Source organism: Rousettus aegyptiacus, unplaced genomic scaffold, assembly GCF_014176215.1.
Source record: "Rousettus aegyptiacus isolate mRouAeg1 unplaced genomic scaffold, mRouAeg1.p scaffold_m13_p_4, whole genome shotgun sequence".
In the NCBI taxonomy this organism is placed as follows: Eukaryota; Metazoa; Chordata; class Mammalia; order Chiroptera; family Pteropodidae; genus Rousettus; species Rousettus aegyptiacus.
Window position 1 is genome coordinate 129046084 of NW_023416307.1, and position 26560 is coordinate 129072643.

The 26560-nt window shown below is 50.0% G+C and overlaps 1 protein-coding gene across 1 annotated transcript in view; it reads left to right on the forward strand.

Moving 5' to 3' along the window:
* Positions 1 to 20043, forward strand: part of KY (kyphoscoliosis peptidase) — a 47455-nt gene extending 27412 nt beyond the window's left edge. The window contains exons 9-13 of the mRNA XM_036219542.1: positions 1732 to 1840; positions 3433 to 3550; positions 10167 to 10355; positions 11650 to 11840; positions 15695 to 20043. Coding sequence (XP_036075435.1) covers positions 1732 to 1840; positions 3433 to 3550; positions 10167 to 10355; positions 11650 to 11840; positions 15695 to 16590 — 1503 coding nt within the window. The 3' untranslated portion in view covers positions 16591 to 20043. The remainder of the gene's footprint in view (positions 1 to 1731; positions 1841 to 3432; positions 3551 to 10166; positions 10356 to 11649; positions 11841 to 15694) is intronic.
* The last annotated feature ends 6517 nt before the right edge of the window (positions 20044 to 26560 follow it).

Sequence of the window (26560 nt, forward strand, 5' to 3'; positions counted from 1 at the left end):
TTCAGCCATAACTCCCCAGCCTCCCTTCCCCCAGCCCCTGGCAACCTCGAATTTATTCACCGTCTCTCTGAATTTGCCTATTCTAGATATTTCACATAAGTGGAGTCATCCAATATGTTTTCTTTTTTGGTCTAACTTATTTCCCTTAGCATCATGTTTTCAAGGTTCATCCATGTTGTAACATGAATCAGAACTTCATTTCTTTTAATGGATGAATAACATTTCAGTGTATGGATCTATCACATTTTGTTTACTCATTCACCTGTGATAACACTTGGGTTGTTTCTACCTTTTGGCTGTCGTGAATAATGTTGCCATGAACATTTGTGAACAAGTATCTGAGTACCTGTCTTCAGTTCTTTTGTATCTCTACCTGGGAGTGGAATTATTGGGTCATGTGGTAATTCTATGTTTAACTTTTAGAGGAACCACCAAACTGTGTTCCGCAGCAGCTGCACCATTTTCTATTCCTACCAGCAATGTACCAGGTTCTAATATCTCCACGATCTTGCCTACATATATTGTCTATCTTTTTAACTATAGCCATCCTTGTGAGTATGAAGCAGTATCTCGTTGGTGGTTTCCATGTGCATTTCTCTAGTGCCTAATGATGTTGAACATCTCTTCATGTGCTTATTGGCCATTTATATATCTTTGGGAAAATGTACGTTCAAATCTTTTGCCCATTTTAAAATTGGGTTGTCTTTTTGTTGTTGAGTTGTAGGAGTTCTTTATATATTCTGGATATTAACCTCATCAGATATATGATTTGCAAATATTTTCTCCCGTTCCGTAAGTTATCTTTTCACTTTCTTAATAATTTCCTTTCATGCACAGAGGTTCATTACTATTATGAAGACCGATTAATCTTTTTTTTCTTTTGTACCTTATGCTTTCGGTGTCATATCTAAGAATTCATTGCCAGATTCAAAGTCATGATGATTTATCCCTCTGTTTTCTTCCAAGAGTTTTACAGTTTAAGTTCTTGTGTTTAATTATTGGTTCTTTTCGAGTTACTTTGCATATGATATGAGGTAGGGATCCAACGTCATTCTTTTGCATCTGGATATCCAGTTGTTCAGTGTCATTTGTTAAATAGACTATCATTCCCCTGTTGGATGAACTTGGCGCTCTTGTCAAAAGTCAGTTAGCCATAGATGTATTATGAATTTATTTCTGGACTCTCAATTTTATTCCATTGGTCTATACGATCCTTATTCTAGTACCACACTATTTAGATTACTACAGCTTTCTTATAAGTTACCAAATTGGGAAATGTGAGTCCTCCAATTTTGCTCTTTTTCCAAATTTATTTTGGCTATTCCAGCCCCCTTGCAATTCCATATAAATTTTAGAATTGGCTTCTTTTCCATGTCTACCAAAAAAAAAAAAAAAAGCTATTGTAATTTTATAGGGATTGCTGTAGATTGCTGTGGGTAGTTGGACCATGACTAGGGGCTGCTACAGCTGCTCAGATACCCACTTGGCTAGCCCCGGGATCTGCAAAGAAAAGGTATGGTGGCTCTAGAGCCAGTGATTTAGCCGGTCAGCCCTACCCACCATATCTAGCCGCGCATCGAAGGTTGCCCTCAGCCCAGCCTTTGTCCCTCTGGGCCGCTCCCCTACTTCTCTGCCTGGAGGAAAGGCAACACTGGCTGCAGGTGGCAGAGTGCTGAGTGTCCCACGGCCCTCGTCCAGGCCCTGAAACAGCACACCCCTCCCACTCCCCAGGTGATTGTCAAGAGTGGCCTGGACGAGCTGGTGAATGACCTGCTCCAGGAGGCCCGCAGTGATCTGGAGAGGGTCCGCGCAATCTGGATCTGGATATGCCACCACATAGGTAGGACCACCCGTGCTGCCGCTCGCTCTAGGAGCTTTTGATGCCACTCCCTGCAGTCCTCTGTTCCCAGGGAGCATCTCTGAGACCCACTCAATCACCAAAGTGTGTGGAACAAGATGGAAGGTGGAGGAAAGACGCTTCCTGATGGCTGGATTGAATAACCTAAGACTAACCAAGGAGGGTAAAACTCATCATGTGCAAACAGTCTTCATGAAGAGTCCATGGGCAGGGGTCCCATGTGGCCCTCTGCCCACAGCCAGTGGCCACCTTCCCTCAGTCCTGGCTTCCTGGACTGAGATGAGAACCCCGGACAGCAGGTCATCTTGGAAAAGCAAACAAACAAACAAAAAACAGCAGTTGGGGAGGAGTCATAGCTGTTTGAAAAGTTATTTCAACACTAGAGGTTGCTTAAAGTACCAGTGGCAGGAAGGAGGAGGGTCTCTCCTCTTCCTACTCCTTGTTTCCACTGGCAACCTTGCTCACCGCTCTCAGCCCCGTCTCCAGGTTCTCAGAGCCACCTCGGGGGGCCTGGGCCTGTGCAGCTGCCCACACATCTTCAAAGGACAGCCTCAGGAGTCTGACTAGGTCAAGCCAAGCCCCACAGGTGGTTGCTAAGGGAATAATGGATGCTGCCCTTAGCAGTTGATGGAGGAACCAGATGATGGGTGAACTTCCAGTGTTTTTCCTGTTGTATAATGACCAAGGGGTCTCTCCTGATCTGCTACCACTGGGCTTTTCCTTTGTCTTCCCAAAGCAGCAGTTAGGGATGCAGCTCAAAGGATAAATGCACTTGGAATCCATAGGGTATCTAACCGGTAGGGCCTGAGGGGCCACCTGCTCCCACCCCAAGCCCAGCAGATCAATCTCAGCCTTAAGAGCAGAATCAGAAACAGAACATTTGGTAGGACTTTGTTTACTGCGCTCTCTCGCGCTCTCTCTCTCTCTCTCTCTCTTTCTTACACACACACACACACACACACACACACACACACACACACACACACGTGCACAGTCCCTTTGTGTCCTCAGTGACCACAATGATTCCTGTCTGAGGTCCTCACCTCAGGCTTCAGGCTCTATTGTTAGTGAAGTGACGGGCTGTGGGAGAGCGGTCTTGTCTATTTGGGGCAAGCTTCAACGGTAGCTCAGTGTGCCCCGTGTGGGTCTTTGTGAGGCCTCGGCCTTGTGGGGCCGCACCAGGGACAGAGAGCAGCTTCACTGGAATGGCCTGCAGAGCTACATGAGGGTGGGGACAAGTGGGCAGAGGCCCCCAACCCTGGGCATTGTCTTGGTCCCAGCCCTTCCTCAGACCAAGGCCTAAGGAGCCAGGCAGCCTCTCTGCCAGGTGTTGGTCTTTCTCTCACCACCTGCACAAAGAGGTGACTTTTCCCAAATCTCCCCGGGGCTGAGTCCCTGGTTCCATCCACCCACAGTGTTTTTTCCCAGGCCTGAGGGAAGCCAGCCAAAATGCTGCCGAAAGCACAGCTAAGGGTAAGGGCGATGCCACAGGCAGTGGACCCCTCTCCCCTCTGCACCAGCTTTGGCGGCATCCCAGGACCTGATTCCTCATGGCCTCTTCCTCTGCCCTCCAGAGTACGATGTTGAGGCTGCCCAAGAGAAGAACCGCCAGGCCTTCAAGCCCACTGACATCCTGCGGACCCAGAAGACCAACTGCGATGGCTATGCCGGGCTCTTTGAGAAAATGTGCAGGTACGAGTGGGTTCCGGCAAAAGGCAGGCAGGCCTGGGACTGACCACCTGGCCCATCCCTTTCTCCTTCCAAAGTTCTGTGTGCCTTTGCCCACATGCCAGCCCTGAAACCTGAGTTTGCAAACTCTACTCTGGAATCCAAGTGAATCCTGAAAAGGTCAATTTCTCCTGTTTTAACACCAGCATAATTGACTTTGTACCATCTGCCGGGCTTCACGATGCATTAACATAATGGCAGATGAATGCACAAAGATAATTTGGTTATAAAAGGCCCTTTTTCCACCTTCTCCCATCTCTGTGCAACTGAAGGTTAGCAGAATGGCAGATCTGGGAACAGGAGGACAGCGGCTGCTGCCACCAAGGGGACTGTGAAAGGCTTGTCCTCGGGGCTGGCACGGGGGCCCTCTCTCAGGGTAAACAACAGATCTCCTACCTGAGAAGATTTGTCAGTTGGAAAAGTTGAAGGAGTAGGAAGCAGTGTCTCTCTTGGAGCCTTTGGGCTCCATTTCCATTGCTCTGGGAGTGAGCACCTGGCCAGATTGCCCCGGGGTTGGATGACAGCAGGAGAGTGGCTGGTGAGGAAGCCATTTGTATTTGAAGTCATCATTGCTGCTTCTGAGTGATCTCGAGACAGACTCAAGGCTGGGGAAGCCCTACTGAGCCCCATAGCTTCCTGTGCCTACTCTCTGAGGTCTGCTGGATTCCCCAGGAAACAATCAGCCAGCCCTAAGGGCCACTGAAAACCCCTTGGGTGGGTGGATCCCTGCCCATTTTCTCTGTAAGCTCCTGAGCATGGGTATTCTCAAGCACCCAGACATTAGTCCACCAAGACCGCAGGTAGCTAGTCCTCAAACCAACCGTAGCAACAAGCACTAAAGCCCACAGAAGAGCAGTTGTCATGTATCAGTGTTGCACAGGTGGCTGTAAGATGTCCTTCTCCATGAGATATTTATGCAACCAATTCCTGGCCTGGCCCCCAGCTGTTTGCCTCGCACCCTCCATCACTACTGCCTGGGCCCAATGTTGCTCCAACCCTCTCTGCCCTTCCCTTCCCCCATCTCCAAGACCCACCCCTGAAACCACAACCAGGACAGGTCAGGGTACCGAGGAAACCAGCCTCCCCACTCCCCATTCACTCAGCCAGAGCAATTTCCACCCTGCGCATTCCCACTGCTACCCTGTCCCCCAGACTTAGGTGCCCCCATATGCCTTTGGGCTTCTCCAGGAACCTCAATCTTTATTGGTCCCCCTCCCCCACCACCCAGGCTCTCTAGGCCCTAGGTTCCTGAGCAAGACTAAAGGCTCACACTGTCGCATAAAGTCCTTCGGAATCTGACCTAACCGCCCCTCCAGACGTGCACCTTTGATAGCAGCCACGCTTCCATCTCCTCAGGCTCGCCCTGCTCCCCGCTCTGCTCCGTGACGCTCCTTCCAGGCCCCACTCCAGGGCGGCTCCGCACCGCCACCTTCCCCTCCTCTGGTGTCATCAGCACAACTCATCCACGAGCTCGTGGTTTGCCTTATGCTTTTATTTAATAACTTTTCTAAATTTAAAAAAAAAATGCTTGTTAATTGTAGGTGATTTATGAAATGCACAGAAGCCAAAAGAAGAAAATTAAGTTACTCTGAATCCTACCATCTAGAGATAACACTTGACATTGTGTTGTAGTCCTTTCCGGACTTCGCTCTATCATAGAGGTGTTACTTGTGCTCCTTTCTCTCATATGTCTGTGGGTCTCATGTGACTGCATGTCCTTAGCGCCTCTCTCTTTCTCTGTCCTCTGTGACCACCCATCTCAGAGTCCTATACACAGTAGGCCCTCAAAGACAGGAACTGACAGGGTAGTCCAGCAGACTTGTATGAAGTGGACCTTATTCTCTTTTAAAATATGGAGTAACCATCAATCTGTCAACTCTTGGTGCCTAGCATCTTTCAGACCATAACTGTTTTCATCTGAATCTGCAAATTGGAAAACACTCAGGATTTTTAGACCACAGAATATTTCCTTCTCTGGCAATAAAGCTTTCCAGCATGGTATAGAAGGTGTGCCAGATTTAAAGCCAGAAAGATTTCCTGGTGCTCAGTTTACCAGACCTTAAGTTACCACTTACTAGTTTTGTTCCTCTTGGAAGGCACGTAACTCGACCCTCCGTTTCCTCATTTATGTGCTGGGACTCTGTTGCCTACTGTCAGGACTATAGGACTAAATGAGAACATGCAGTTTGGGGTTTGCTAACCTGATTTTGGGACTGTTGTTTTTCTAACCTTCCTTGTCTTTCCCGAGTATGGAAGAGCTTTTGCTCTGTGGAACTTTCCTACAGACCCAGATAGACTCCCAGAGACTCAGAAAATTGACACTTGCCTTGAGTGAAACTGTCAGCTTTTTGGACCAATCCAGACGCTTAGTGATGGCCATATTCTGGCCTGCAGCTCATCCTTAAAACTCATTTAAACATTTTGCACCATTTAAAGTTAGGTTTCAACCTGGCAGTTACCATGTGCAAGACCCCTCACATTGCCCGGGATGTTTAAGAGTAGCTCTCAGTTCCATGAATTCCTTTAATTTTGCTTTAAAGATTGGTAACCTCATCTATACATCACTTCCCAAATTCCCCTTACCTTTAAAATAACTGCCGAAGAGTTGGTGAATTCATCAGCCGATTCCTGAATAACCGAAGACATGTAATCCACACTTGCCGATGGATCCCTGCTTAGTTGTCAGGATGTCCTCTTAGCAAGAGCTGTACCCACATGGCCATCATTACCGCTGCCAGTCCATCCTGCCTCCCTGCAATGGCCTCATTAAAGACTGATTTAATAAAGCAATTTGGTGGGGAATTCAGATATTTTCACAACATCATTTATTTCCTCATCGTCTTTCCCAAGTAACTGATGTGAGGTATATTGTTGGTGCTTTAGCTCGTAACTGCTGATCCAGATTCTTTCTGACTTTCTATCATCCGGCATTAATGTCTCTTCTGTTGCCTCAATTGTCACAGTCTTAATGAATTCTGCTTAATTTCCTTGCGGGACCAAACTTAATCCCCCAGATTCCTGCCACTGAGTCAGCTTCTAGTACATTCCCTCTGCTGTTATCACAGCTCTAGCACCACCAGCCAGCAGATTTTCCAGATACCTTTGATCAAGCCAGGAGCTTAGTACCTGTTTGAGGCTTCGATGCCGAGGGGACTGGTTGTCACCAATCAAATGTCAGTCAGTTTTCTATCCATCCTTCAGCTGTCAAAGAGAGCAAGAACAGTGGTACGCTTCTGCCTAGCATGATGTCCAGACGATCTCAAAACATCACTTGTTTCCAAGTCCTCGAAGACGGGGGAATGACCATCTCAGCCTCCTGGGAGAGGCAGATGCATTGGATAATCTTAAATTATCCTCAAATCTGACTTTGTCATATACGGCTTCCAAAAGAGATATCTAAACTCCTTCCCTCTTATAGATACATCAAAGGATAGTGCTCACAAATGTGAATTACATCACTACAGCAAGCCATCCTTTAACGTTGCTCTGTATACCACCCAGAAATTTATATATTAAAACAAATCTTGGCGTACAAAAGGGCTGTTGCAAGGCAAAGCCTTCCGAACTGGGCATTAAGACAGCCGAGTCCTGTTTTGGCCACTGGCTGGCTGTGTGTCCTCAGGCAAGTCAGCCTCCCTCTCTGAAACTGACTCCTTACCTTTGCAGAGGAGGCCCCTGAGGTCATACCTCAAGAGGCTTTAAACAAGCCCTTCGAGAGAATTACTACTGTGATCACACTTACTGACCTTCCCATAAGAGAGGTATATGAAAAGGGAAAGGGAAGCAAATAGCAGAAATATAAAGACACTTTCAAATGCCAAGAAATCAACTACATAAATTGCGAAACATAAGTCATGGTTATGTTTGTCCTGCCACAGAATAAAAATCACAATATTTTTTGCCAATTTAGAGTTTACCTTTATCACAATAATATTAACCTTGAAAACCAGCATTTTGGGAACAGCAAGGCCCTAAGACTTCTAAATCACATATGCTTGCCCAGTGAAAGCGAACATTGAGCTTAAAGTTAATGAAACCATATTCCCTAAATTCTATTATATAATTTCTAATATATATTTCTATATATTAGAAATTACAATATTTTCAACAAGATACCAAAAAAAAAAAAGAACAGATTTCGTTACCCCTCCTGCAACTACCATTGGTCTCTCCCTTTCTCCTGCATGGCTCAGGCCGGGAGGGGTGCTCAGAGCTGGGGAAGTCCTCTGTGGTTACCCTGACAGGTGCACCCTGCAGCGGAGCCTGGCAGTGCAGGGCTAAAGCACTCTGGAGGGGCCTGGACCACCTCTGGACAAAATGATAGTCACAGTCTGGATCTATGTCTTAATGAATACCAGTGGCATTGGGATTTTCAAAACTGTCTAAGATAAAAACCAAGATTCTGCGGCCTGAGGTTATTAGATAGATCTTGTGAGGTGATAGTTTGAGCTCTGGGGTGGCTGGCAGAGCTCTTTAGGAGATGGACATGTTTGCCATCTGCTGTCCTTTCTTCAATGCTCTCCCAGCTCTTTCCAGCAAATTCCTTCTCCTTTGGGTTTCCCAGGGCTTTGCTTATCATTAGCATTTTAGTGACAATTCACATATCTGTCCCCCTTCCAACTATGAGCACATTTAGGCCAGCCAGTGAGCTTTATTTCTGGAATAGCCTATTTATCGTTATAGTTTTTATTATGATATGATATATGGTATAACATGACATGACATGGTAATATGATTCCCTGGTGCCTGGTACAGTGCTTTGCACAGAGTATATGTAGTCAGTGATCTTTTGATGGCACGAAATGGCCAAGAGTCACCCTGACTAGCCACCAGCAGCTGGAATTACTAGTTCCACACTTTTGCATGAGAATTATGGATTATTAATAATAAAGCTTTACTATAAGCTTGTCCAATTCATCTTGCACATTGCTGCCAGGTAAAAAAAATATATATCCTCATATCATAGTCAAGCATGGCATAAGCTTATAGCCAAGTTTATTTTTTCATCTTTATTCTGCCCCAGGCATTCCCCACGGCCCTCCCAGCTTCTCCTCAGTCTGTCAGAGGAGAGTCGACCCCTAGAGATCACTTAATGCCATCTTTCCTTTTTGCTCATGATGAGCCTGGCAAGGGCACACTGGAGGTGACCATTAGAGCTGGGAAGAGAGCTGTGATCTCCTACCTCAGCCCAGTGACCACCCGCTCAGGCCAAGTTTGAGCTGATGTCCACCTCAGCGCCTGCCTGCTACATTTCACTGAAGCTTGCTTTTCCTTCCTCTTCTGACTCCAGGTGGCTCTGAGCAAAGGACATCAGTGGGCAGTATGTCCAGATGTGTATGGCTGCGCTCAATCCAATTCACCTTACTACAAAACAGCCCAGTCTCTAAACACCACTGTTCCCAAGACTCCCTTTGCCCGCCCCCCGCACACACATTCCACTAGAAATTGAGATGCACAGACATTCTGGGCAAGAAAGGAAAATAAGTCACTGAGGAAAGTAATTTCAAGTAATATTTATGAATTTTTTTCCAAATCTAAAAGTAACACGTAATCATTATTAAAAACTTATAAAGTATAGAGAAGTTTAAAGAAGAAAATTAAAATCACCCAAAATTTTATTACCAAGAGACCAGGTGACTTTTGTGCTGCTCGCTCACTGCCCCTCCCCCCCCCACACACACATCCATCTCATCCTCCTGGAATGCACACGCACACATATACATACACACACAGAGGCAAGGTGCTTGCCAGTGGCGCCTGTGGTTCCCAGAGGTGCTCAGCGCCCAGCCCCCACCATCCAGCCCTCAAATTGTTGCCAACTGGGTTGAACACTGTCAAGGCGACCCATGAGCTCATAAAAGATTGGTCAGCATTTTCACATCCAAAGGGACAGCTATGGGGCCCTCCAAAGCTATGCCCAGGGCAGTCAGTCAGCAAATGACCTTAATGCTCTTCTGTGGCCCTGGCAGTCAGACCTAAATAATCATGGCAGTGAACTTGCCCTCCGGGTCAGGGCTGGAGACATCAGCTGGCCTGCACCAGGGGTCCCTACGTAGATGTCCTGGGGCAGGATGTAGCAGGGGCAGTAGGGCTCAGCTCTCTCCTACACCCTCACATCCAGCACCCCTCCCTGACACCCCACCATGTCACCTAGACCCGACTCCTCAGTCATACATGTGTTTCGAGCCGCTCTGGTTCTTCAAGAACACTACTGCGTCCCTGGTTTCCGTGTTCTTGAAGTGATCCTCGTAGGCACCCCCTGACCTCACGAAGAGCTGCCAGTGAGCCCTCGGGTGGGCTCTGAGGAGAGACAATTCAGAAGTGATTTATATGGTTTCAGGGGAGTCTCAGGACTGCAGCCAGTCTTCTTCGTCACCAGGACCAGCCAGTCCTGTGTGTCCCCCTGTCCCATGGCCCTGGAAATAGTATGTGACTGTGTGAGAGGCAAGGAAAAGGAGAGACATAGAGGGACCCCTGGCCAGCAGACGCACCTGAGGCCGAGGGCCACAGACTGACAAACTTGTGGGTGGAGGGAGGGGCCAGCAGGAGCCACCTCTGAGACCCCCTGTCCCATCCCCAGGATCGCTGGAGTGCAGTGCATGACGGTGCCCGGCTACTCCAAGGGCTTTGGCTACCAGACAGGGCAGAGCTTCTCCGGGGAGTTTGACCATGCCTGGAATTCTGTGTACCTGGAGGGGAGATGGCACCTGGTGGACAGTACCTGGGGCAGTGGCCTGGTAGACACCACCACTTCCAAATTCACCTTCCTGTGAGTACAAGTCTCAGTTCTGTTGGGCATCTGGTCGGTGCAAATAAAGGAGGCTGAGGTTGAAGGCGGCAGCAGGTGGAAGAGGCCAGGTGGGAGGGAAGGAGAGCCAGGGCGGTCTGGGCCTGTTGCTGGCCACTCCCACCCTTCCTCAGGCTCCAAAGTGAGCTAGCCCCAGGCCAATGATAAGGGCCCAGGCCTTTGTGTCACCTCACTCTCCACTGACCAAGTCCCTCCTCTGGCTCCCTAACATTCCCTCCACCCAAGCGCTAAAAACTTATAGCATTTGCCCACGGGCCACATATGAGGAAAGGCAAAGCTGCGAACCTTCTTTAGTTGTGCGTAGGTTCCCTGTCAGCCTTTGGCCCATTGACTGTATCGCAATGCATCTTACTGCTTCCCCCAGATGCCTGGGTTCCTCCCCACTCTGGCCCGAATACAGCCATATCGCACTCGGGGATAACGTTTTTTGGTAAGGGGTGCTCTCTGTCAGCCACAGTGGGGCAGGGCACCTGAAATGCAGAGGGCCGAAGCATGAATGTTCTCCAAGGCTCTGGCCAACCCTCACCTTAAGCTAAATCCATGACACTGGTCATGGATTATGATGTCCATCAGATACCAAGAAAAAGGGCCTTGTCTCCGATTTTTGCAATTGAAATCTTGACAGTCATGCACACAGGACAGATTACAAGAGCACACACACACCTCCACATGCAGGGCCTGTGCACTCACACACCTCCTTGACCTCTGTCAGCTCTGGCCCTATTCACCTTGAGCCAAGAAAAGCCTCCCTTCTTAGACGAATCTCACCATCTCCTCTTGACCCTCATCACTGACCTCCAGAGAGCTACATCTGGTTGGCCCCAACTGCACAGAAGGGCCTCCACCTACACAGCTGCTCAGGCATGGTGATGAGCTGGGGTGACGAGTTGGCCCACTAGAGCACTTTCCCTCCTTGCCTTCCCTCCACCTTACTGGCTGGCACCTGATCTGCAGGTCACACCTTTTGCTTTCATCAAATCTTCGTTTGGCTTTGAAAGCAGGGAAGCTTCCTCTTGGAAGGCACCTCGGATCCTGCCGTGGCTCCTATTTCTGGAAGGAGACACCGAGGGTTTCAGGGTCCATGTTAGGAATGGAGATGGTGCCTTTCATTCAGGGCATCAGTGGGATCCCTCCTGTGGGTGCATTAGCCAGAAGAAAGTCCCAAAGGTGCCCCTGTGAGGCCCTGCTCCCTGCTTCACAGGGCTAGGGCCTGCTCACCCTGCGTGGCTACTAACCAGCTTTTCCTTCGCTCCAGCTACAATGAATTCTACTTCCTCACCCACCCCGCGCTGTTCATCGAGGACCATTTCCCAGACAACAAGAACTGGCAACTGCTGAAACCTCCTCAATCCCTGAGGCAGTTTGAGAACAACATGTATCACAAGAGTGAATTCTACAACAAGGGGATGCTGAGTGCCCACCCGGAGACTCCTGTGGTCCGAACAGGTAACCCCCGGCCGGCAGCCCGCAGGGACGGGGCGGCCCGCTCTGTGCATCTGGGCGTCTGGGCCCACATAGGACTGCCCTGCCAGAGCTCCAGCCGTGAGCTCAGTGCCAGTTCAGTATATGGGAACGTGAGGCAGGAGACTGAGGCAGCCATAGCTATCGAGCCATCAGGGCATCATGCAGCTGCAAGTCACACTTGCAGGGACAGAAGCCCGCTCACGCCAGCGTGAATCAAGAAGGCGGTGTGGAGGAAGTCTGCAGGTTTCCCTTCCCCCAGGGCTGCACTCACAGCCCAGCCTGTCGGGGGAGTCAGGACTAGGGACCCCAGGTGGGCCGAGCCTCTGTCAGCTGACCCAGCAGGAAAGGGCTGCCCTGGCTGCACCCGCCTCCCAGCTCAGGTGCTCAACGGAAGCTGACTACCCTGCTGTGTTCTCTTCCCAAACCCCTGGCAGAGAGCATGTGTTGGCCCAGCAGAGCCAGTACTTTATGTCAGTGGTCTAACCAGATATTCAGGGTGCAGCAGCAGGGGGTGTCTTAACCCAGAAGGTGGGGGAGGTGGCCACTGAGCTGGGTCTTGAATGCTGACGTAGAGCAGACATCACAGTAGATGGGAACAAACATGTTCTAGGAACCTCCGAGCTCAAGTAACCCTGGATTTCCTCAGTGACCTGGGTGTCTGTTGGCTCTGCCAGCCTCCGCTCCTCCTCCCTTCCCTCCTGGCGGCAGGATCCAGCCTTTTCCAGCTAGCTTCCCCAAGCCGAGCTGTCCTCGTGGCTGGGCTGGACAGACATTTGCTACCTACCTCCCACAGAGGCCACTCAGGCAGCCACCTGAGTGTGTTTGTGTACCATTGGGTATATGGGGGGAGACTAGCCCTGGGGGTTCAGAACTGTGGTCATGAGCCTCACAGAACTGTCTCCAGAAACCTGTGTCTTATGCATCTCTGAGGCCCTGGTCTGGGGCGGGGCACATAGTCTAGACACACTGCTAGGCTCAGCACAGCCAGGTCAGTGTACCCCCAACCCCCACTTCAACAAAGGACGGCTGGCCTGGCTGCTCCATCTCTGCCACCAGGGGGCCTGTGTGACTCCCAGGAGGAAAGGCCTGAGGTGGCCTGTGGGTGGGCCTGGAGTGGTGGGAGCCCTTCTCCACGCCTCCGCCGCTGCCGCCGGGGTGACTGGAGCACCAGGGAGCACAGGTGGCCCCACGTTAGTTCCCGCCGCTGTCCCTTCCACCTCACAATGGTTTCCTTAACCAGGCTGAGCTCTGGCATTCGTTGTAAAGCTCCTGCAGGGAAAACAACAGCCGGAAGTGGCCCTCCTGGAGGATGCGTTTCCTGCGCTTCTGGGCCGGGATGGCCTTGGCTGCCTCAGGTTTTAACAGATGCGGCCCGTTCTGTCTGTGGTGGGCCGCGGAGCCACAGGGAAGAATGCACCAGGCCACACCAACATCCAACTAATGCCACTGCACCGAGTGTGCCTGTTCAAGAGGCATAGGAGTGTAAACACTGGGTTTCTTAATATATAGTAATGTAAAATTTGATTCTACACTCACGACGCGTATTTAAAGAATATTTCTTGGTTGGAGCTAATTATGTTAAGAGTGGAGTTGGAAGGAAGCAAAGAAGAAAATTGAGATGCACAAAGGCAGGCAAGAGAGAAGACACAGGGCGGTGGTGGTCGAAAGCCACTGGGAGCAGGAGAGAGCTAAGGAGGGGTGAGGAGAAGAGGAGGAGGAAGTGGGCAGAGGAGGTTACAGGCTCCTACAGCCCCCGGGGGTTGCTAGCCTTTTATTTCAAGTCTTCTTGTCTTCCCACTCACCTTTGCCAAGAACTCTCGGGGCTGGGAACTGGGATAAGGCAGAAAAGGAGGCAGGTAGGCACCTCCCCCACACCCAGAAGGGAGAATGGACATTAGTTCATCACAGTGGTGCTGAGTTCCCTGAAGGAGACTCGAAGCTCAAGAGAGCCTTTCGAGGTGCTCAGCCTGGAAAGGTGTCTGGAAAGGAGTCTGGAAAGGCTTCTTTGTGGTCAGTAGGGTGTGAGAGAATGCCCTGTGGCCCTGAGAAGGAGGGTCCTGGTGCTGGTCAGACAGGAGGGCACTGGCCTGTCCACTGGTCTCGTTTGATGGCGGCCCACAGAAGTGAGCCAGGTGGATATTTTCACAGGAACCCTCAGGCCACTGCATGCAGGCTCTGGGCAGTGCTCCACACACCAAGGGTGACTTGCACAGGCACCTCACAAGCAACTCAGTATGAGATGGAACAGGACAGGGGCCGTGAGGAGTTGAGGACTGAGAGAGCTCTGCTCACTGAGCTGGCTTAGAAGAGAGGGTGAGGGAAGAGGAAGGTTTCAACCAAGAGAGGGTAACAAGTCTATTGTTCTTGGTCACTTGCCTTTGGAAGTTTCCATGGGGCAGATGTCCCACAGGTGGCTGAAGGCAGTGGAGAAAAAGTGTAGACAAAGGAAATAGCACAAAAGCACAAAGAACCCCACAATTACTGGAATGGAAAGGGAAGGAATGACAGCGGAAATCAAGCAACAGTCAGAGGAGTGAGGAGAGGGCCAGGCTGGAGAGGGTGGAGGGCACAAGGGCAGGAGAGGACCTCCCAACGGGCATGGTGGGCAGCCAAGGTTCTCCAAGAAAGTCGCTGAAGACTGGAGAGTGGAAACGGTGGCCAGATTTCAGAGATCCAGTGAGTGGAAGGGAAGTGTAGAGGGGCGGGGTTTAGAGTATAAGGTCATGAGGAGTTGGCAGTGCCTAAGAGGGCAGGAAAAGTTTTCCAGATAAAGGAGCCAGTGAAAAAGCAGATTGAGCTCCCATCCTTGGCCTGCCGCCTGTGTGGGGATTCTCATTCCCAAGGTGGGAGTTGGCCCTGAATGCAGTAGCTGAGCAGCCTGGGGGGTGGGGCAGGGTGCATGTGGCAAATTAGATAGGAAGTCTCAGGGATCCTTGTCCTAGAGCCTTCTGCCTCCCAGCAGGAGCATTGCACCCCAGACCAAGAACGGGGCAGGGAGGATGCTGGTACAAGGACCAGGTAGGATAGCGCTTACCAGCTGCAAAGACCAGAGAACTGACCACCTGTCACCTCCCCCCACCCCCCAAAAAAAATCACTAGGAAGGAGGAAGGCAAAACTGCAGAGCAGGAGGAGAGGCAGAGGGAGGGTGGATGCAAAAGAGCCTCCCGTACACTCACTGACTCTTCATTCCAGAAATATGGCTAAGAGGTGCCCATGCAGGAAGCATGGGGTGGGGGGAAAGGGAGCAAGGAAGTCTCCGCATGCCCTGAGCACAGTCCCCAGGAGTAAAGCCATTCCAAACCATTTTTACGGTGACGTGTTGACGTGACAGCTCCTGACACTGTACAGACAGACAGATGCTAGAGGGAGCAGTGCGAAAGGAAGACTCAACACTCGGAGGAGGAGGAGGTCAAAGTGTGGCTCTCCGACCAGGGCCCCGGGCCCTCCTTGCCCCCTTGGCCCCCTCGCCTGCTAGAGAATCAGGCTGAGCCTCCATGCTGCTTCATCTAATGTGAATCAAATGAGTGAGCACCGATAGCTGGGGGCAGAGCTTTACTTAAGACCCCAGCTTTCGACTCTGTCAAAGACAACCACCTAAAGTGGGTGAGCGGCCCCGTCCAGTGGTGTGCTGCGGCTGGCTTATGTTGTGTTCAGTGACATCACATTGGCTGTTCAAAATCGATCATGGTGAAAGTATTTACATCACGGAAATGGGCAAATGCTACAGATCAGGGTCCCCCCCCGCCCACCACCAAGAGAGCCAGTCATTACACATGTACCAGCACATCGGCACTTGCTGGACCCATCTCACCTGACCTTGGCTTTCTCTCCACAGTGAACGGGAAGGCCACGGTCACCATGGAGAGCGGTGCCCCAACACTGTTCATGTTTATGCTCAATGGCAAGCAGGAGCACGGGCTGCTGAGCCTCCGGAAGAACGGGATGAAGCTAGAGGTCTACCCTCCAACCACGGGCACCCACAAGCTGCAGATCTTTGCCAAAGGCAACTCCGACGTCTACAGCGCAGTGCTGGAGTACACGCTCAAGTGTAACTACGTGGACTTGGGGGTCCAGCTGCCCGCCGAGCTGCACCAGCCCGTGGGCCCCAGCTGGTTCTCGGAGCAGATGGGCATCCTGAAGCCCTCCCACCCTGACCCCATCATCCACACCAGTGACGGGCGCTGCTCCGTCAGCTTCGGCGTGGAGGAGGGCATCAGTGTGCTGGCTTCCCTGCATGGGGACGATGGCCCCATCACTGAGGAGACGCAGCGGCGCTACATCTTCCAGCTGCACCGAGAGAAGCGGACAGAGCTGAAAGTCCAGCTGCCCAGTGCCGGCAAGTTTGCCCTCAAGATCTTTGTCAAGAAGAGGCAGGAACCGGGCAACTATGTCTTCGTCTTCAATTATCTCCTGTGCTGCACCAACACCAAGGTGAACTGGCCCATGTTCCCCGAGAGCTTTGGTAACTGGGGGCAGGACAACGAGCTGCTGGAGCCTCTGTCGGGCGTGCTTCCTGCCAACCGGAACGTCCCGTTCAAATTGAAGCTGCACGGCGTCGCCAAAGCCCTGGTGAAGGGGCAGGACACGTGGCCCCTGACCCTGAATGGCGAGGGCTACTGGGAGGGCAGCTGCAACACGGCCGGCTGCCAGGAAGTGTACGTCATGGTGCTGGAGAACGCCAACCACAGCTTCTACTCCTACATCCTGAAGTATAAAGTGAACGGCCAGTGAGGGCCGGTGCCCAGTCACCCCTCCAGGGGGGCCCAAGGGAAGTGCAGAGAGCCCTGGACACCACGGAGTCTGCATGAAATCACTTCTAGGCCTCTGCCTCAGTCTCCCTGCTGTGCCGCAGGAGCTGTGATGTTTGTGTTTTGATGGCTTCACAAGGGGACAGAGGCAAAGGCCCTTTAGAAGAAAAAGGTGCTATGTAAATCCAAAGTATTGTAAACTGTACGCCACTGCCCAGATGCCCTTTCTCGTGTTAATGCCGCTGTTGTTATAAGGTCGATGTGGGAAAGCAGAGCTGTTGCTCAGGCTGAGAGCTTTTCAGGTGAAGGTGAGAAAATTCTCCCCCAGGCCCCAGAGGGACATGACTTGCAAGGCCGAGTCACCTTGGATCACAGAACCCCTTTTTAAGTAGCTACAGTGTTTCTCACTCACTCCCGGACCCCAGGGAAGGTTGGGCTATTGCTTTTTTCCCCAGAGCTGACCATCGTCTGCATTCCTGCTGCCTCTTCACTAGGTGCTTCTTGCTCTTCAAAAGCCCTGGGGAAAAAGTGTGGAGAGGAAGCTAGTGCCCCCAACTGGCTGGAGGCTGGTGTTCCCCACAATCCCTGTGTATACTGGGAATGTGGTAGCAGAAGAGCTGTGAAGAGACTCCAGAGTGGAGAGCAGCCGGTGCCCACTCCCGGGTGTCCTGGGCGGGGACCACCATGGCAGTCCTGCAACCTAAGTCTGAGTGATAAGACCTCCAACCGTGCTCCCAGTGGAGCCTGCAAGACAGTTGGTTCGGGCCCTCTCTGAGCCTGCACCCTTCACAGGGAGCCTCGAGAGGCCTGCCAGCCCCTGGGGAGTCTTGTCGATAACCCTCAGGGTAGACCCGGCAGGGAAGCCGGGTGAGGAAGCAGTGCAACCGCTGCAGTGCCAAGGAGGCTCCCGTGATAACTGGGCTCTGCCGTCCCCCAGCAAAGCCGGGGGGAACCGCGACATGCCCTGGGAGCAGCTTTCGTGCTTGTCCCTGTCCCAGCTCCCTTCCTCCTTTTCCCTGAGAACAGAGACCCCTGAGGTCCCATCTTCTGTGGGGACAGTTCAGAGCCCCTTGTTGGCTCAGGCCCAAGAAGCCTAGACTACCCAGCTGGCCCTCAGCAGCACCTCTGGCAGGTGTTGCCATGGCAACAGCAGAAAGGCTGGCTCCAACGAGGGCCCTGAAGAGGGAAGAATGGAGAGGCCCTGCGTGGACACTGCAACACCATCCTGGCACACGGGGACACTCACGGCGGCCCCTGCTGACCTCCTGGCTTCTCCAGCTCTACAGCCCGTTCCTATCTCAGTGCCCTGGCCCCAGAAAGCCAGACTCCCCAGCACTCTCCCCTCATTGCCCCCAGGCTCAGCTACAGCCAGGACCAGCTAGGGATCCTCCCAGCTTCCTCTGCCTTCCTTCTCTCATTTGTGTATTCAACCCATGTTCGTGGGGCACTTAATTAGCACCAAGCACAGTGCCACGTGCTGGAGCTGCAGAGGGAACATCCCAGAGCTCAGGGTGTGGGACTCAGCCTCCCCTCACGCAGGTGTGTCCGGAGTTCTAGACTTCCAACCCTTTCAGTCCATCATCCCCCTAGGCTCCCTCCCTAAAAGGTCCCCAACTGCCACCTTGTATGGCACTGGCCCAGAGCAAAGTTACAGCAGTGCCATCCTCCACCAGGCTGGGGGCTTTGAAACACACTGGGAGTGCCCCCAGGGAGGGGCCGAGCTGCCCTGGCCTGCGTCCAGTGCCTTCTGGCGGAGGCTCTACCCCCCAGGCATTCAGCACCATGTCACGCAGGCCTGGAAAAGGCACAAAGACCCCAGGGAAGGAACCTTTGTGAACCGCGACTGGGAAAGGAGGGAACTTTTACATCCTGAAAACAGCCTTTTCTCACACCTTTGATTTTTATGGGCTGAAAGAAATGTGCTGTTTCATCAAAATGATAAGTGCCTTCTATGACTCATGCCATTCACTGGACCCAGAGCTGGCTGCTGAGGACGTGCATCTTTTTAAAAACAATATGATTAATCAATATATTCTTGAACATGCAGAGGATGCCACCCAGCCAAACAGGAGCTGTCGCCGGAACCGGAGACAGAGGCCCAGCCAGCCGCTCAAAGTGCCTGCAGAACATACCGCGTGCCCCTCCCTCATTTAATCAGGTACTCCTTTTGTACAGACAGCTGTAGGCGCAGCCAGAAAACCACCTGCAATTCTTTCCACTGAAGTAAAAATACATGAAATGAAACCCCATCTTCATGAATTTTAACACGCATGCTGCTCAGTGTAGAATTCGGGGTTGCATTTACAGGTCTTTTATTCAAACCCCCATCTTTGTTCCCTGGTCGGCGAGTCCCAGCGGCCGGTGGAATGGCACTCGCGCCCCCTGGTGCCCATAATGCGGAGCTGCCAGCGCTGCACACCTCCGCGAGGCTGAACCTGTCACCAGGGTTTTTACGCAGAAGTTGAAAAATGCCGCTGCGGTGTTTATGTTACGTCCACTCGGTGCTCTCTCGTGGCTTCTCAGCGCTTCCTCGTGTATACCCGGAGCGCGTTTTGCCACACACAGTTGTGAAGCGAGCCGGGGGGACTGGCCGACGAGAAGACATGAATGCAATAGGATTTCCAGTGCTTTGCCTGGAAATCCCATCTTGAAACAAAAACACAGGACATCGGACTGGATGGGACATTTTTCGCCACATTCGTTGCCATGCCAGCGAAGGTCTGAAGCTGATCAAACTCAGAGAGCTTTTGCTGGCAAGTCCCAGGATGGCAGCCCCCAGGCCACAGGCAGAAGGGTGCTGAGGGTCCAGGAGGGTGGGACAGTGCAGGGGGCAAACGCGGCACAACGACAACCACAATTAACTTCTTTTCAGCCTGTTTCTGAATTGCCACCAGCACAGCCGGACTCCGTTTTCAGCCCGATTGTGATCGCGGTCAGTTCCCCAAATGTTATTCTGCCCCACCAGCACAAACTCCACACGTACGGCCTGCTGAGATTAAAGGGAAATAACTAAATTAGCTGAAGCATGAAGGATTTAGGCTAGACGTACAGAACTGTTTCCTGTTGTTAAGCAGGAGGGGCAAGTCGCCAAGAAAGTTTGTGAAATCCTCTTCTTAAAGGACCTGAAAAGTAGAAAAGTTTTCCCAGGGGTCTCGGGGTTTCAGAGGCCACACACTAACAGGAAGGATTAGGGTCTCTCCGAACTGGTTAATCTTGAAATACACTTGATCACCCGCCCAGTCTATATACGTGTGTCCCACATCAGGTTACCTGAGGTCTATTGTTTGGTTCCATTTGGAATAGGTAGTTGGACAATTTAAGAGGCGACCACTTTTCATAACGCGGGCACCGAGTTGTGCGGGCCGGTGGCTGTTGAGTATGCTTTACCCACATTGTTGCTGGTGTTGTTTTTCAATAAAATTTATATTCATTTTTATCCGACAATGTAATTATCGATCCATTCTTATCACTGCTCTCACAAGAGGGGGAAAACACAGGGAAAAAACACTTTCATGTTCAAAGGAAGCCCTGCAGGGAGAGAAAAAATCAATGTCCCAGCCATTTGAACGTGATGGTGAGATGCAAATGAAATGTCAGGCAAATCACTATTTCACATTAAAGAAAACATAATTAGGTTAGCTCCAGCCCCTCTCTAGCTCGCATGCCTTTGAAGAACATGAAGGCAGTGTTTCTTTCATTGAATCTTGTTTAACTTGAAATTTTTAAAGTCAACCCTAATTTCTGCTCCGAGTGTGAAAAAAAAATGTACCCCAAATGCCTATCGTTGTACTTTTTTGTTGTTTTGAACACATAGAAGTATTCATATACATGCAGAAACTTTCCAGCAGGTTACCTAAACAGATTATTCATAAATTAGACATTTAGGGAAATATGAAACATGAAAATCTAGATACCTCTGGGAAGCTGCTGTAACCATGGAGACCATTCTCGTAGCTATAGTGTGAAAGAGAAGAAAACTTGTGTTCCCAAACCAAGCCCGTTGTGTCCTTCCCTGCTGGATCCATGAACATGAGCCCCAGCATGCTTACCCTTAGGAAGAAAGCCCACAGGTGGACCATGTCTTTAACAGCATGTTGAGGGAAGCCAGAAGAAACAGTCTCCCACATAATAGAAGCAGGAACTCTCGAATTATTAGAATAGTCTGAAAATGCCAACCCCAAGGCTGAAACGGATGACCTCTAACGTCCCTTCCAGTCTGGAGAGTCTGTGATGCTGTGTCTCCGTGAACAGAAGCTGGCAGGCGGTAGACCTGGGATTGTCAGTTACTGAATATCTGAAGGGCCCTGCTGTGTTAAGAGCCTGCCCTGCAGCCCCCAACAGACTGTGCTGCTTGCTTCTCTCTTGCCTGAGGGCAAGGGGCTGGAGAGAACCCAGCCAAGGGCCCAAAGGGGAAGTAACAACCCCTGACAGGATGTTGATTCTCTCTGATTTTGCAAGCAGAACTAAAGAAAACTAAAAGTCAGGCAGCAACTGGAATGTCCTCTCTTGGATGACCTACGGGCATCTCAGAACCAAAAGATACTGAACCAAAGACGCTCTTCTTCCCCAGATTACCTCCAATCCCTCCTGGGCCCTCAACGCAGTAAATGCATCCCCATCCCCCAGGTACCAAAGTTAGATCATGGCAGCCACCAGTGACTCCTTCGTACCCCTCAGTGATGAAATGTTGTCTGTTCTGGGTGTGTCTCATGTCCGACCTACTCCCCCAACTACACATCCACTCTACCACACAGCCTTTGCCATGATTCAGGCCTTTGCCATGATTCAGCCTTTGCCATGATTCTCTCAGCTACAGCACTGCAATTGCTTCCTGCGATGACATGAAGCCCCCGCCTGCCCTACGACTCTCCATGTGTCCTCGTATGTGAACACCAAGACTGTTGGGTTCTGTGAAGACGAGGTTTCCACGAAAGCCTTTCAGAAGAAGTTCCCCACCTCTGGAGAAGGCATAATTTGTGTCAGGCGCTTTGTGGAAAAGGTAGGTCTTCAAACATAAACTGGCTTTAATAAGGAGGCGGGAAAAATCCCAAAGTCCTCTCTTTTTTCTGGACTTTGAAGAGGTTAGGTGCTGAGGTCTTCACTCCTAGGTGACAGTGTGTACAAGGGCTCTTAACACCGCAGCCAGAGGGGGACCTGAGACCATGCCGTGGGTGGTGGCAGAGCCCTGACAGTGGGCTAGCTACACCTCGTTAGTCAGATTACCCACAGGGGACTGGCCGCCCCGCCAACGAAGGTTAGCGGCAGAGGATGGCTAGGGACTCTTTGGCAATGAAGTTTTATGAAATTGCCTTTCTTTTAACTAATTGTGTTTCCTACCCAAGATTTTCCCCCAGGACCCTGTTTGTAAGAGACCCTATAACCTAAGCTTGGCGCTTCTGTGGAGGAGCACGCAGAACTAAAGACAGCGGCTGGTCCCACCCACACCTACCCAAACAGAGCCTGACAAGTAAACCTTTCTGCAGGAAAGCTCCCAACCCTCAGAAGAACCTGTTATCTTAGGAAAGAACTATGATATGACAGTTCTTTGGTTATTTAAGATCAAAAAGCATAAATATTTTCTACTAACAAAGCCTGCATATGCGGGACTGTCTTCAGGAGAGTTGATATTTTGGAAAACGATGCTCAAGTGAACAGGCGAAGCTCAGGGTTTCTTTGAGCAGGGTCACCCCGGAGGCCGATCCTCTAAAGCAAAGCACCTGCAGGAGACAAAGAGCCTCGAGGTTGTCTCCTGCAGCAAGGCAGTCATGAGGGTGTAAGGATGAGAAGGAAACCTGGATAGGCCATGTGGAATGGTTTCATGTTTATGGTAAACCGGCTCTCCAGACGTTTGGCCATTGTTGCCTGAAGCATTGATTAAGAAGGGTTCTGAGGTTATATCCGGCTCCACAGGAAAGAGTGTCGTGATTAGCTAGTGATCTATGGACACTGTATTGAAGGGTGAGGTATACAATGCATTTGCCAATCCTAACATAAAGGCAGCTAAATCAGGCTAAGACCAAATTAACACAGGGGATCATTCAGACCAGTGGGTAAGCACTGGCTTTCCATCAGCCTAGTCCACTGACAACCAGTCAGCCACCAAACCGTCTTTCTGAGGGTGCACTGGAGGCCTCCCGGCCACCTCGAGGCTCCAGAAGGATGCCACCCAACCTCCCTGCCTGGAGTCCAGACGTTTTGCTCCAGAAGAAGGAGCCTGACCCAGCCTTTTTTTGCTATTTCACCTCCACGATCAAACACTACCTTGCACTTAAAATAAGCGATCAGTAAATTTTTAAAGTGAACATTTTGTCATTTCAAAAGTGAGTTAATAGATCACTGGATTTATTTATGTAGCTGTTGACCAAAAAGACTGTTGAGTTACAACCTCCAAACAGTCATTTCCTTCTTTATGCCGACTAACCGAAATACTACATGCCAGGCGGTGAGCTCCTTTGGCCCTGTGGGAACTGTGTATTTACAGGAAGAGAAAAATGGCCACCTGGCTGGGAGTGCTCGTGATGTTTGCCACCACGAAGCAATCAGGGCAGCTGATCGATGGCAGGAGTGGCCTTCTTCTCAGGGACCCGCCGCCTTCAGCTTGCACCGAGATTGGTTTGTTTCCATCAAGGGGACGGCTGACTGCCTCCCTGACACAAGAAATCAGCCATCATTTCACCCCGGCTGTGCAGGGACCAAGACAGTGCCGCCCTGCTCCGGGGTGGCAGGGAGGTCTGTGGAGAGGCTTGTGGCATGAAGGCAGAGGGGCGGTCACACCACGAATGACCAAGGACAATTGGGCTGCATGATTAATGTAGCACAGAGGTTAAGAGTGAGGAGCCCCTGGCAGCTCCCATATGGGCAAAGAACGGCGATGAGGAAAAATGCGGGAACATTTATTTAATACAAAATGAGCAGGGTTCAAATTTTCCAGAACACTTTGCTGACCTATGTATATATTTGTATGTATGTAAATATCAAGGGTATCTGAAATTAATGTTTTATTATATTATAAAAAATTAGGTGTAGCCAGGACGCCAGGGGCCTTTGGAGGCGGTCCCCTCTTCTCTCCTCTCCCCCCATTTCCTTTGTGATCATCCTACCCTCAGGACAAATAAATCAGTTACTAAGTTGCAGTGTTCCCTTTGGATGGGATGGCTGAACAGGGCACCCCGTGTCTGCCCCTCTGACTGTCCCCCGGACCCCGTCTCCCAGGCTGGCTGCCTGACCCTGAGCTTGCCTTCTTCCAGCTGCCCCGTTCCATGACTGATGTTACCTGCGAAGCTCCACCTACAGCTCTTCGATTCTCTTGCTCAGGGAGAATCAGAGTCCACATTCTGCATATGAAGAAACTGCCCAAAGACATACAGCTGCTGATCAGAGAGCTGGCTTTGAGGCCCCTTTCTCTCTCTGCTCTCTGACTCATTTCACTGGGTCCCATCACCCTGAGAGCTGGGGCAGTCTTTAAGCATCGGTGATGCAAATTGCTAAGGGCACAGGTGTGTTGCTAAGCGGCCTTGCATACTTGTCAGAGGTTTGGAGAGCATGAAGGGAGCTGGGGTCTGCGTGGTATCTTCAGGGAATAGCAAGAGCTCAGTCTTCTAAGATCAGGGATTTGCTTGATTAAATGTTTGATGAATGAATTAATAAATGGGTGAACTGTCATCAGAGTAGCCCACATATGTTTAGCCATTAATCAGAACAGATTTAAGCTGTAGAAATATTTTAGTTGAGGCATAAAGAGGAGGAAGGGCTGTTCTATAACGTGCCAAAACACATGCCAGGCCCTCACCATGGAGGTCTTTTCATCTCATGGCTGAATATTTAAGAGAGGACTCCCCTGAAAAGCGGAGACAATATTCGCACAACCCTCTGGGGTAAACCGAAGGGGTTTTAAGGGTGTCTATATGGAACAAAATGTATTACATTTTCTCTGCAATATTTAATTATGATGATAAAAATAAAATGCAAGGATTAGGAAAGGCCTTGAATTTACATGAAAATTCTAGTTTTCAGAAAACTTTAATGAAAACACCGAGCTCACTTTCGTGACCTTAACTTTTTTATATTAGGATTTTATGCTTGAAATTGCTACACACAATTCTTGATCAGGATATTTTTAATTAACAATATCTTTAAATTATTCATGGTTTGCTTTGATTAGAAACTTTGCAAGGTAGTACTTTCTTCACAACCTTCATTGTAATATTCATTACAACAATACAAATGGTATTTTAAGACTCAAATTGTAATTCCTCTTCATTAATTGACAAATTTATTGTTGAAGTTTCTAGTAATATTATGAGTAGATTTTGAATCCAATAAAACATTTTCAGACCTAATATTAAATAACACAAAACACTAATTTGCACAACTTCTGTTTCTTGTTTGGGCAATCAGTCATCCTGTAGCTGGCTTGGGGTGAGAGGCGGCAGGGTGTACCAGCATTGCTGGAAAATACTTTTTGCCTTATTTATAGCATTTAATTTTAGGTCAAGGATCCAAAAAACATGGCTTGAGATTCCAGAAAGATTCAGCCTATTGAATTTTTCGTGAAGACAGGTTTGGACTGCCGTCTAGAGTTGCACCCACAGGATCTCCACCTGCCTCCCCACACCCACTCGCCCCTACCCATCCCTTGCCCCACAGTCCCCAGATGGCTGTGTTTGGGCTGAAAGTTTTCTTGGGCACACAGGGCACCAGCTCCTCCAGCATATCATGGGCCCCTGTTCCTTGTCCACAGCGGACAGTGACATCCTCTGCAGATCTGTCAAAGGAGATGTACGAGGGGTCCAACTTCTCCTTGGTCCATGCAGCAAGCCCAAGATGCCACATGCCGTTCACTGGATTTGTGGTGTATAGAGACTGTGGACTGCTTAACCAAACCAGGCTCTCCTCCAGGGAGCCCCAGGCCAGAGGCTCTGATCATCCTGGACTCGACCTAGTTGCCCCAAATGTGAGGGCTTCCAAGACCCCAGGTTCCCTGATAACTCAGGTGGAATGTTCTGACCTGTTAAATGTGCAACACTAGTTCTCCAAGATGCCCAAAGATATACCATGGATAATAAGTGTGTAAGTTGGTCTGTGGTTACGTGCATTTAAAGACTAAGTTCTTAGAGTCACAGGTGATGCTAAGCACAAATACTGCCCCCTCTACACAAGTAAATGTTCACCGAGAACCAGAACTGACCAGATAAAAGGTAAAGTGTAAGTAAGCTCGAAGACTCTAAGTTCTTAACCTGGAGTTCACAGACTCCCTACCTAGGGGTCCGAGGATAGGACTGAGTATGCCTTGACCTTGAATATTATTCTAAATAAGCTCTCACTGACATAGAGTTTTTATTCCATTAGGAACCTAGGCCATAAGCCACAGCAGTGCTAGCAGGGCTGGGGGCTTTCTTCCTGTGGAAATCACAGATATTTTCATATTTCATTACAGTGTTACAGACATCTCAAAATATTACTTTCATGCATCACTGCTTCAAAAGTATAGTAGGTGATAGAACTGCCACTTGGATTTGTTATTTAATGAGTTAATAAAGAGGCACATATAATATCACACATTTCTTTTTTCTTAGGTTTTTGATAGCCGAATGTCAATATAATTGGTTTTCTTCCTAACATCATTTTATTTTATGCACTTAGTCGTTATTCCGAGGGGTCCATAGGCTCCACCACTCTGCCAAAGAAGTCTCTGGCACACAAAAGGTTAAGAACCGCTAAGGGCCTAAGGCCACCAGCACCCAGTGATTTGGGAAGCAATAGGGGAGGGTGGGCTAGTGGGAGGAGGAGAGGCAGGCCTCCCAATTCCTGGACCTATGAGGCAGCGTCGCTGTTCACCTTTGGTATGTTTCGAAGGAACACTTTATTAACACATTGAAAAATTTGGGATCTCTGGAAGGCAGTTTGAGAAATGTGGATTTAAGAAGTGATTTAGCCTGGAAAGATGCCAGAAT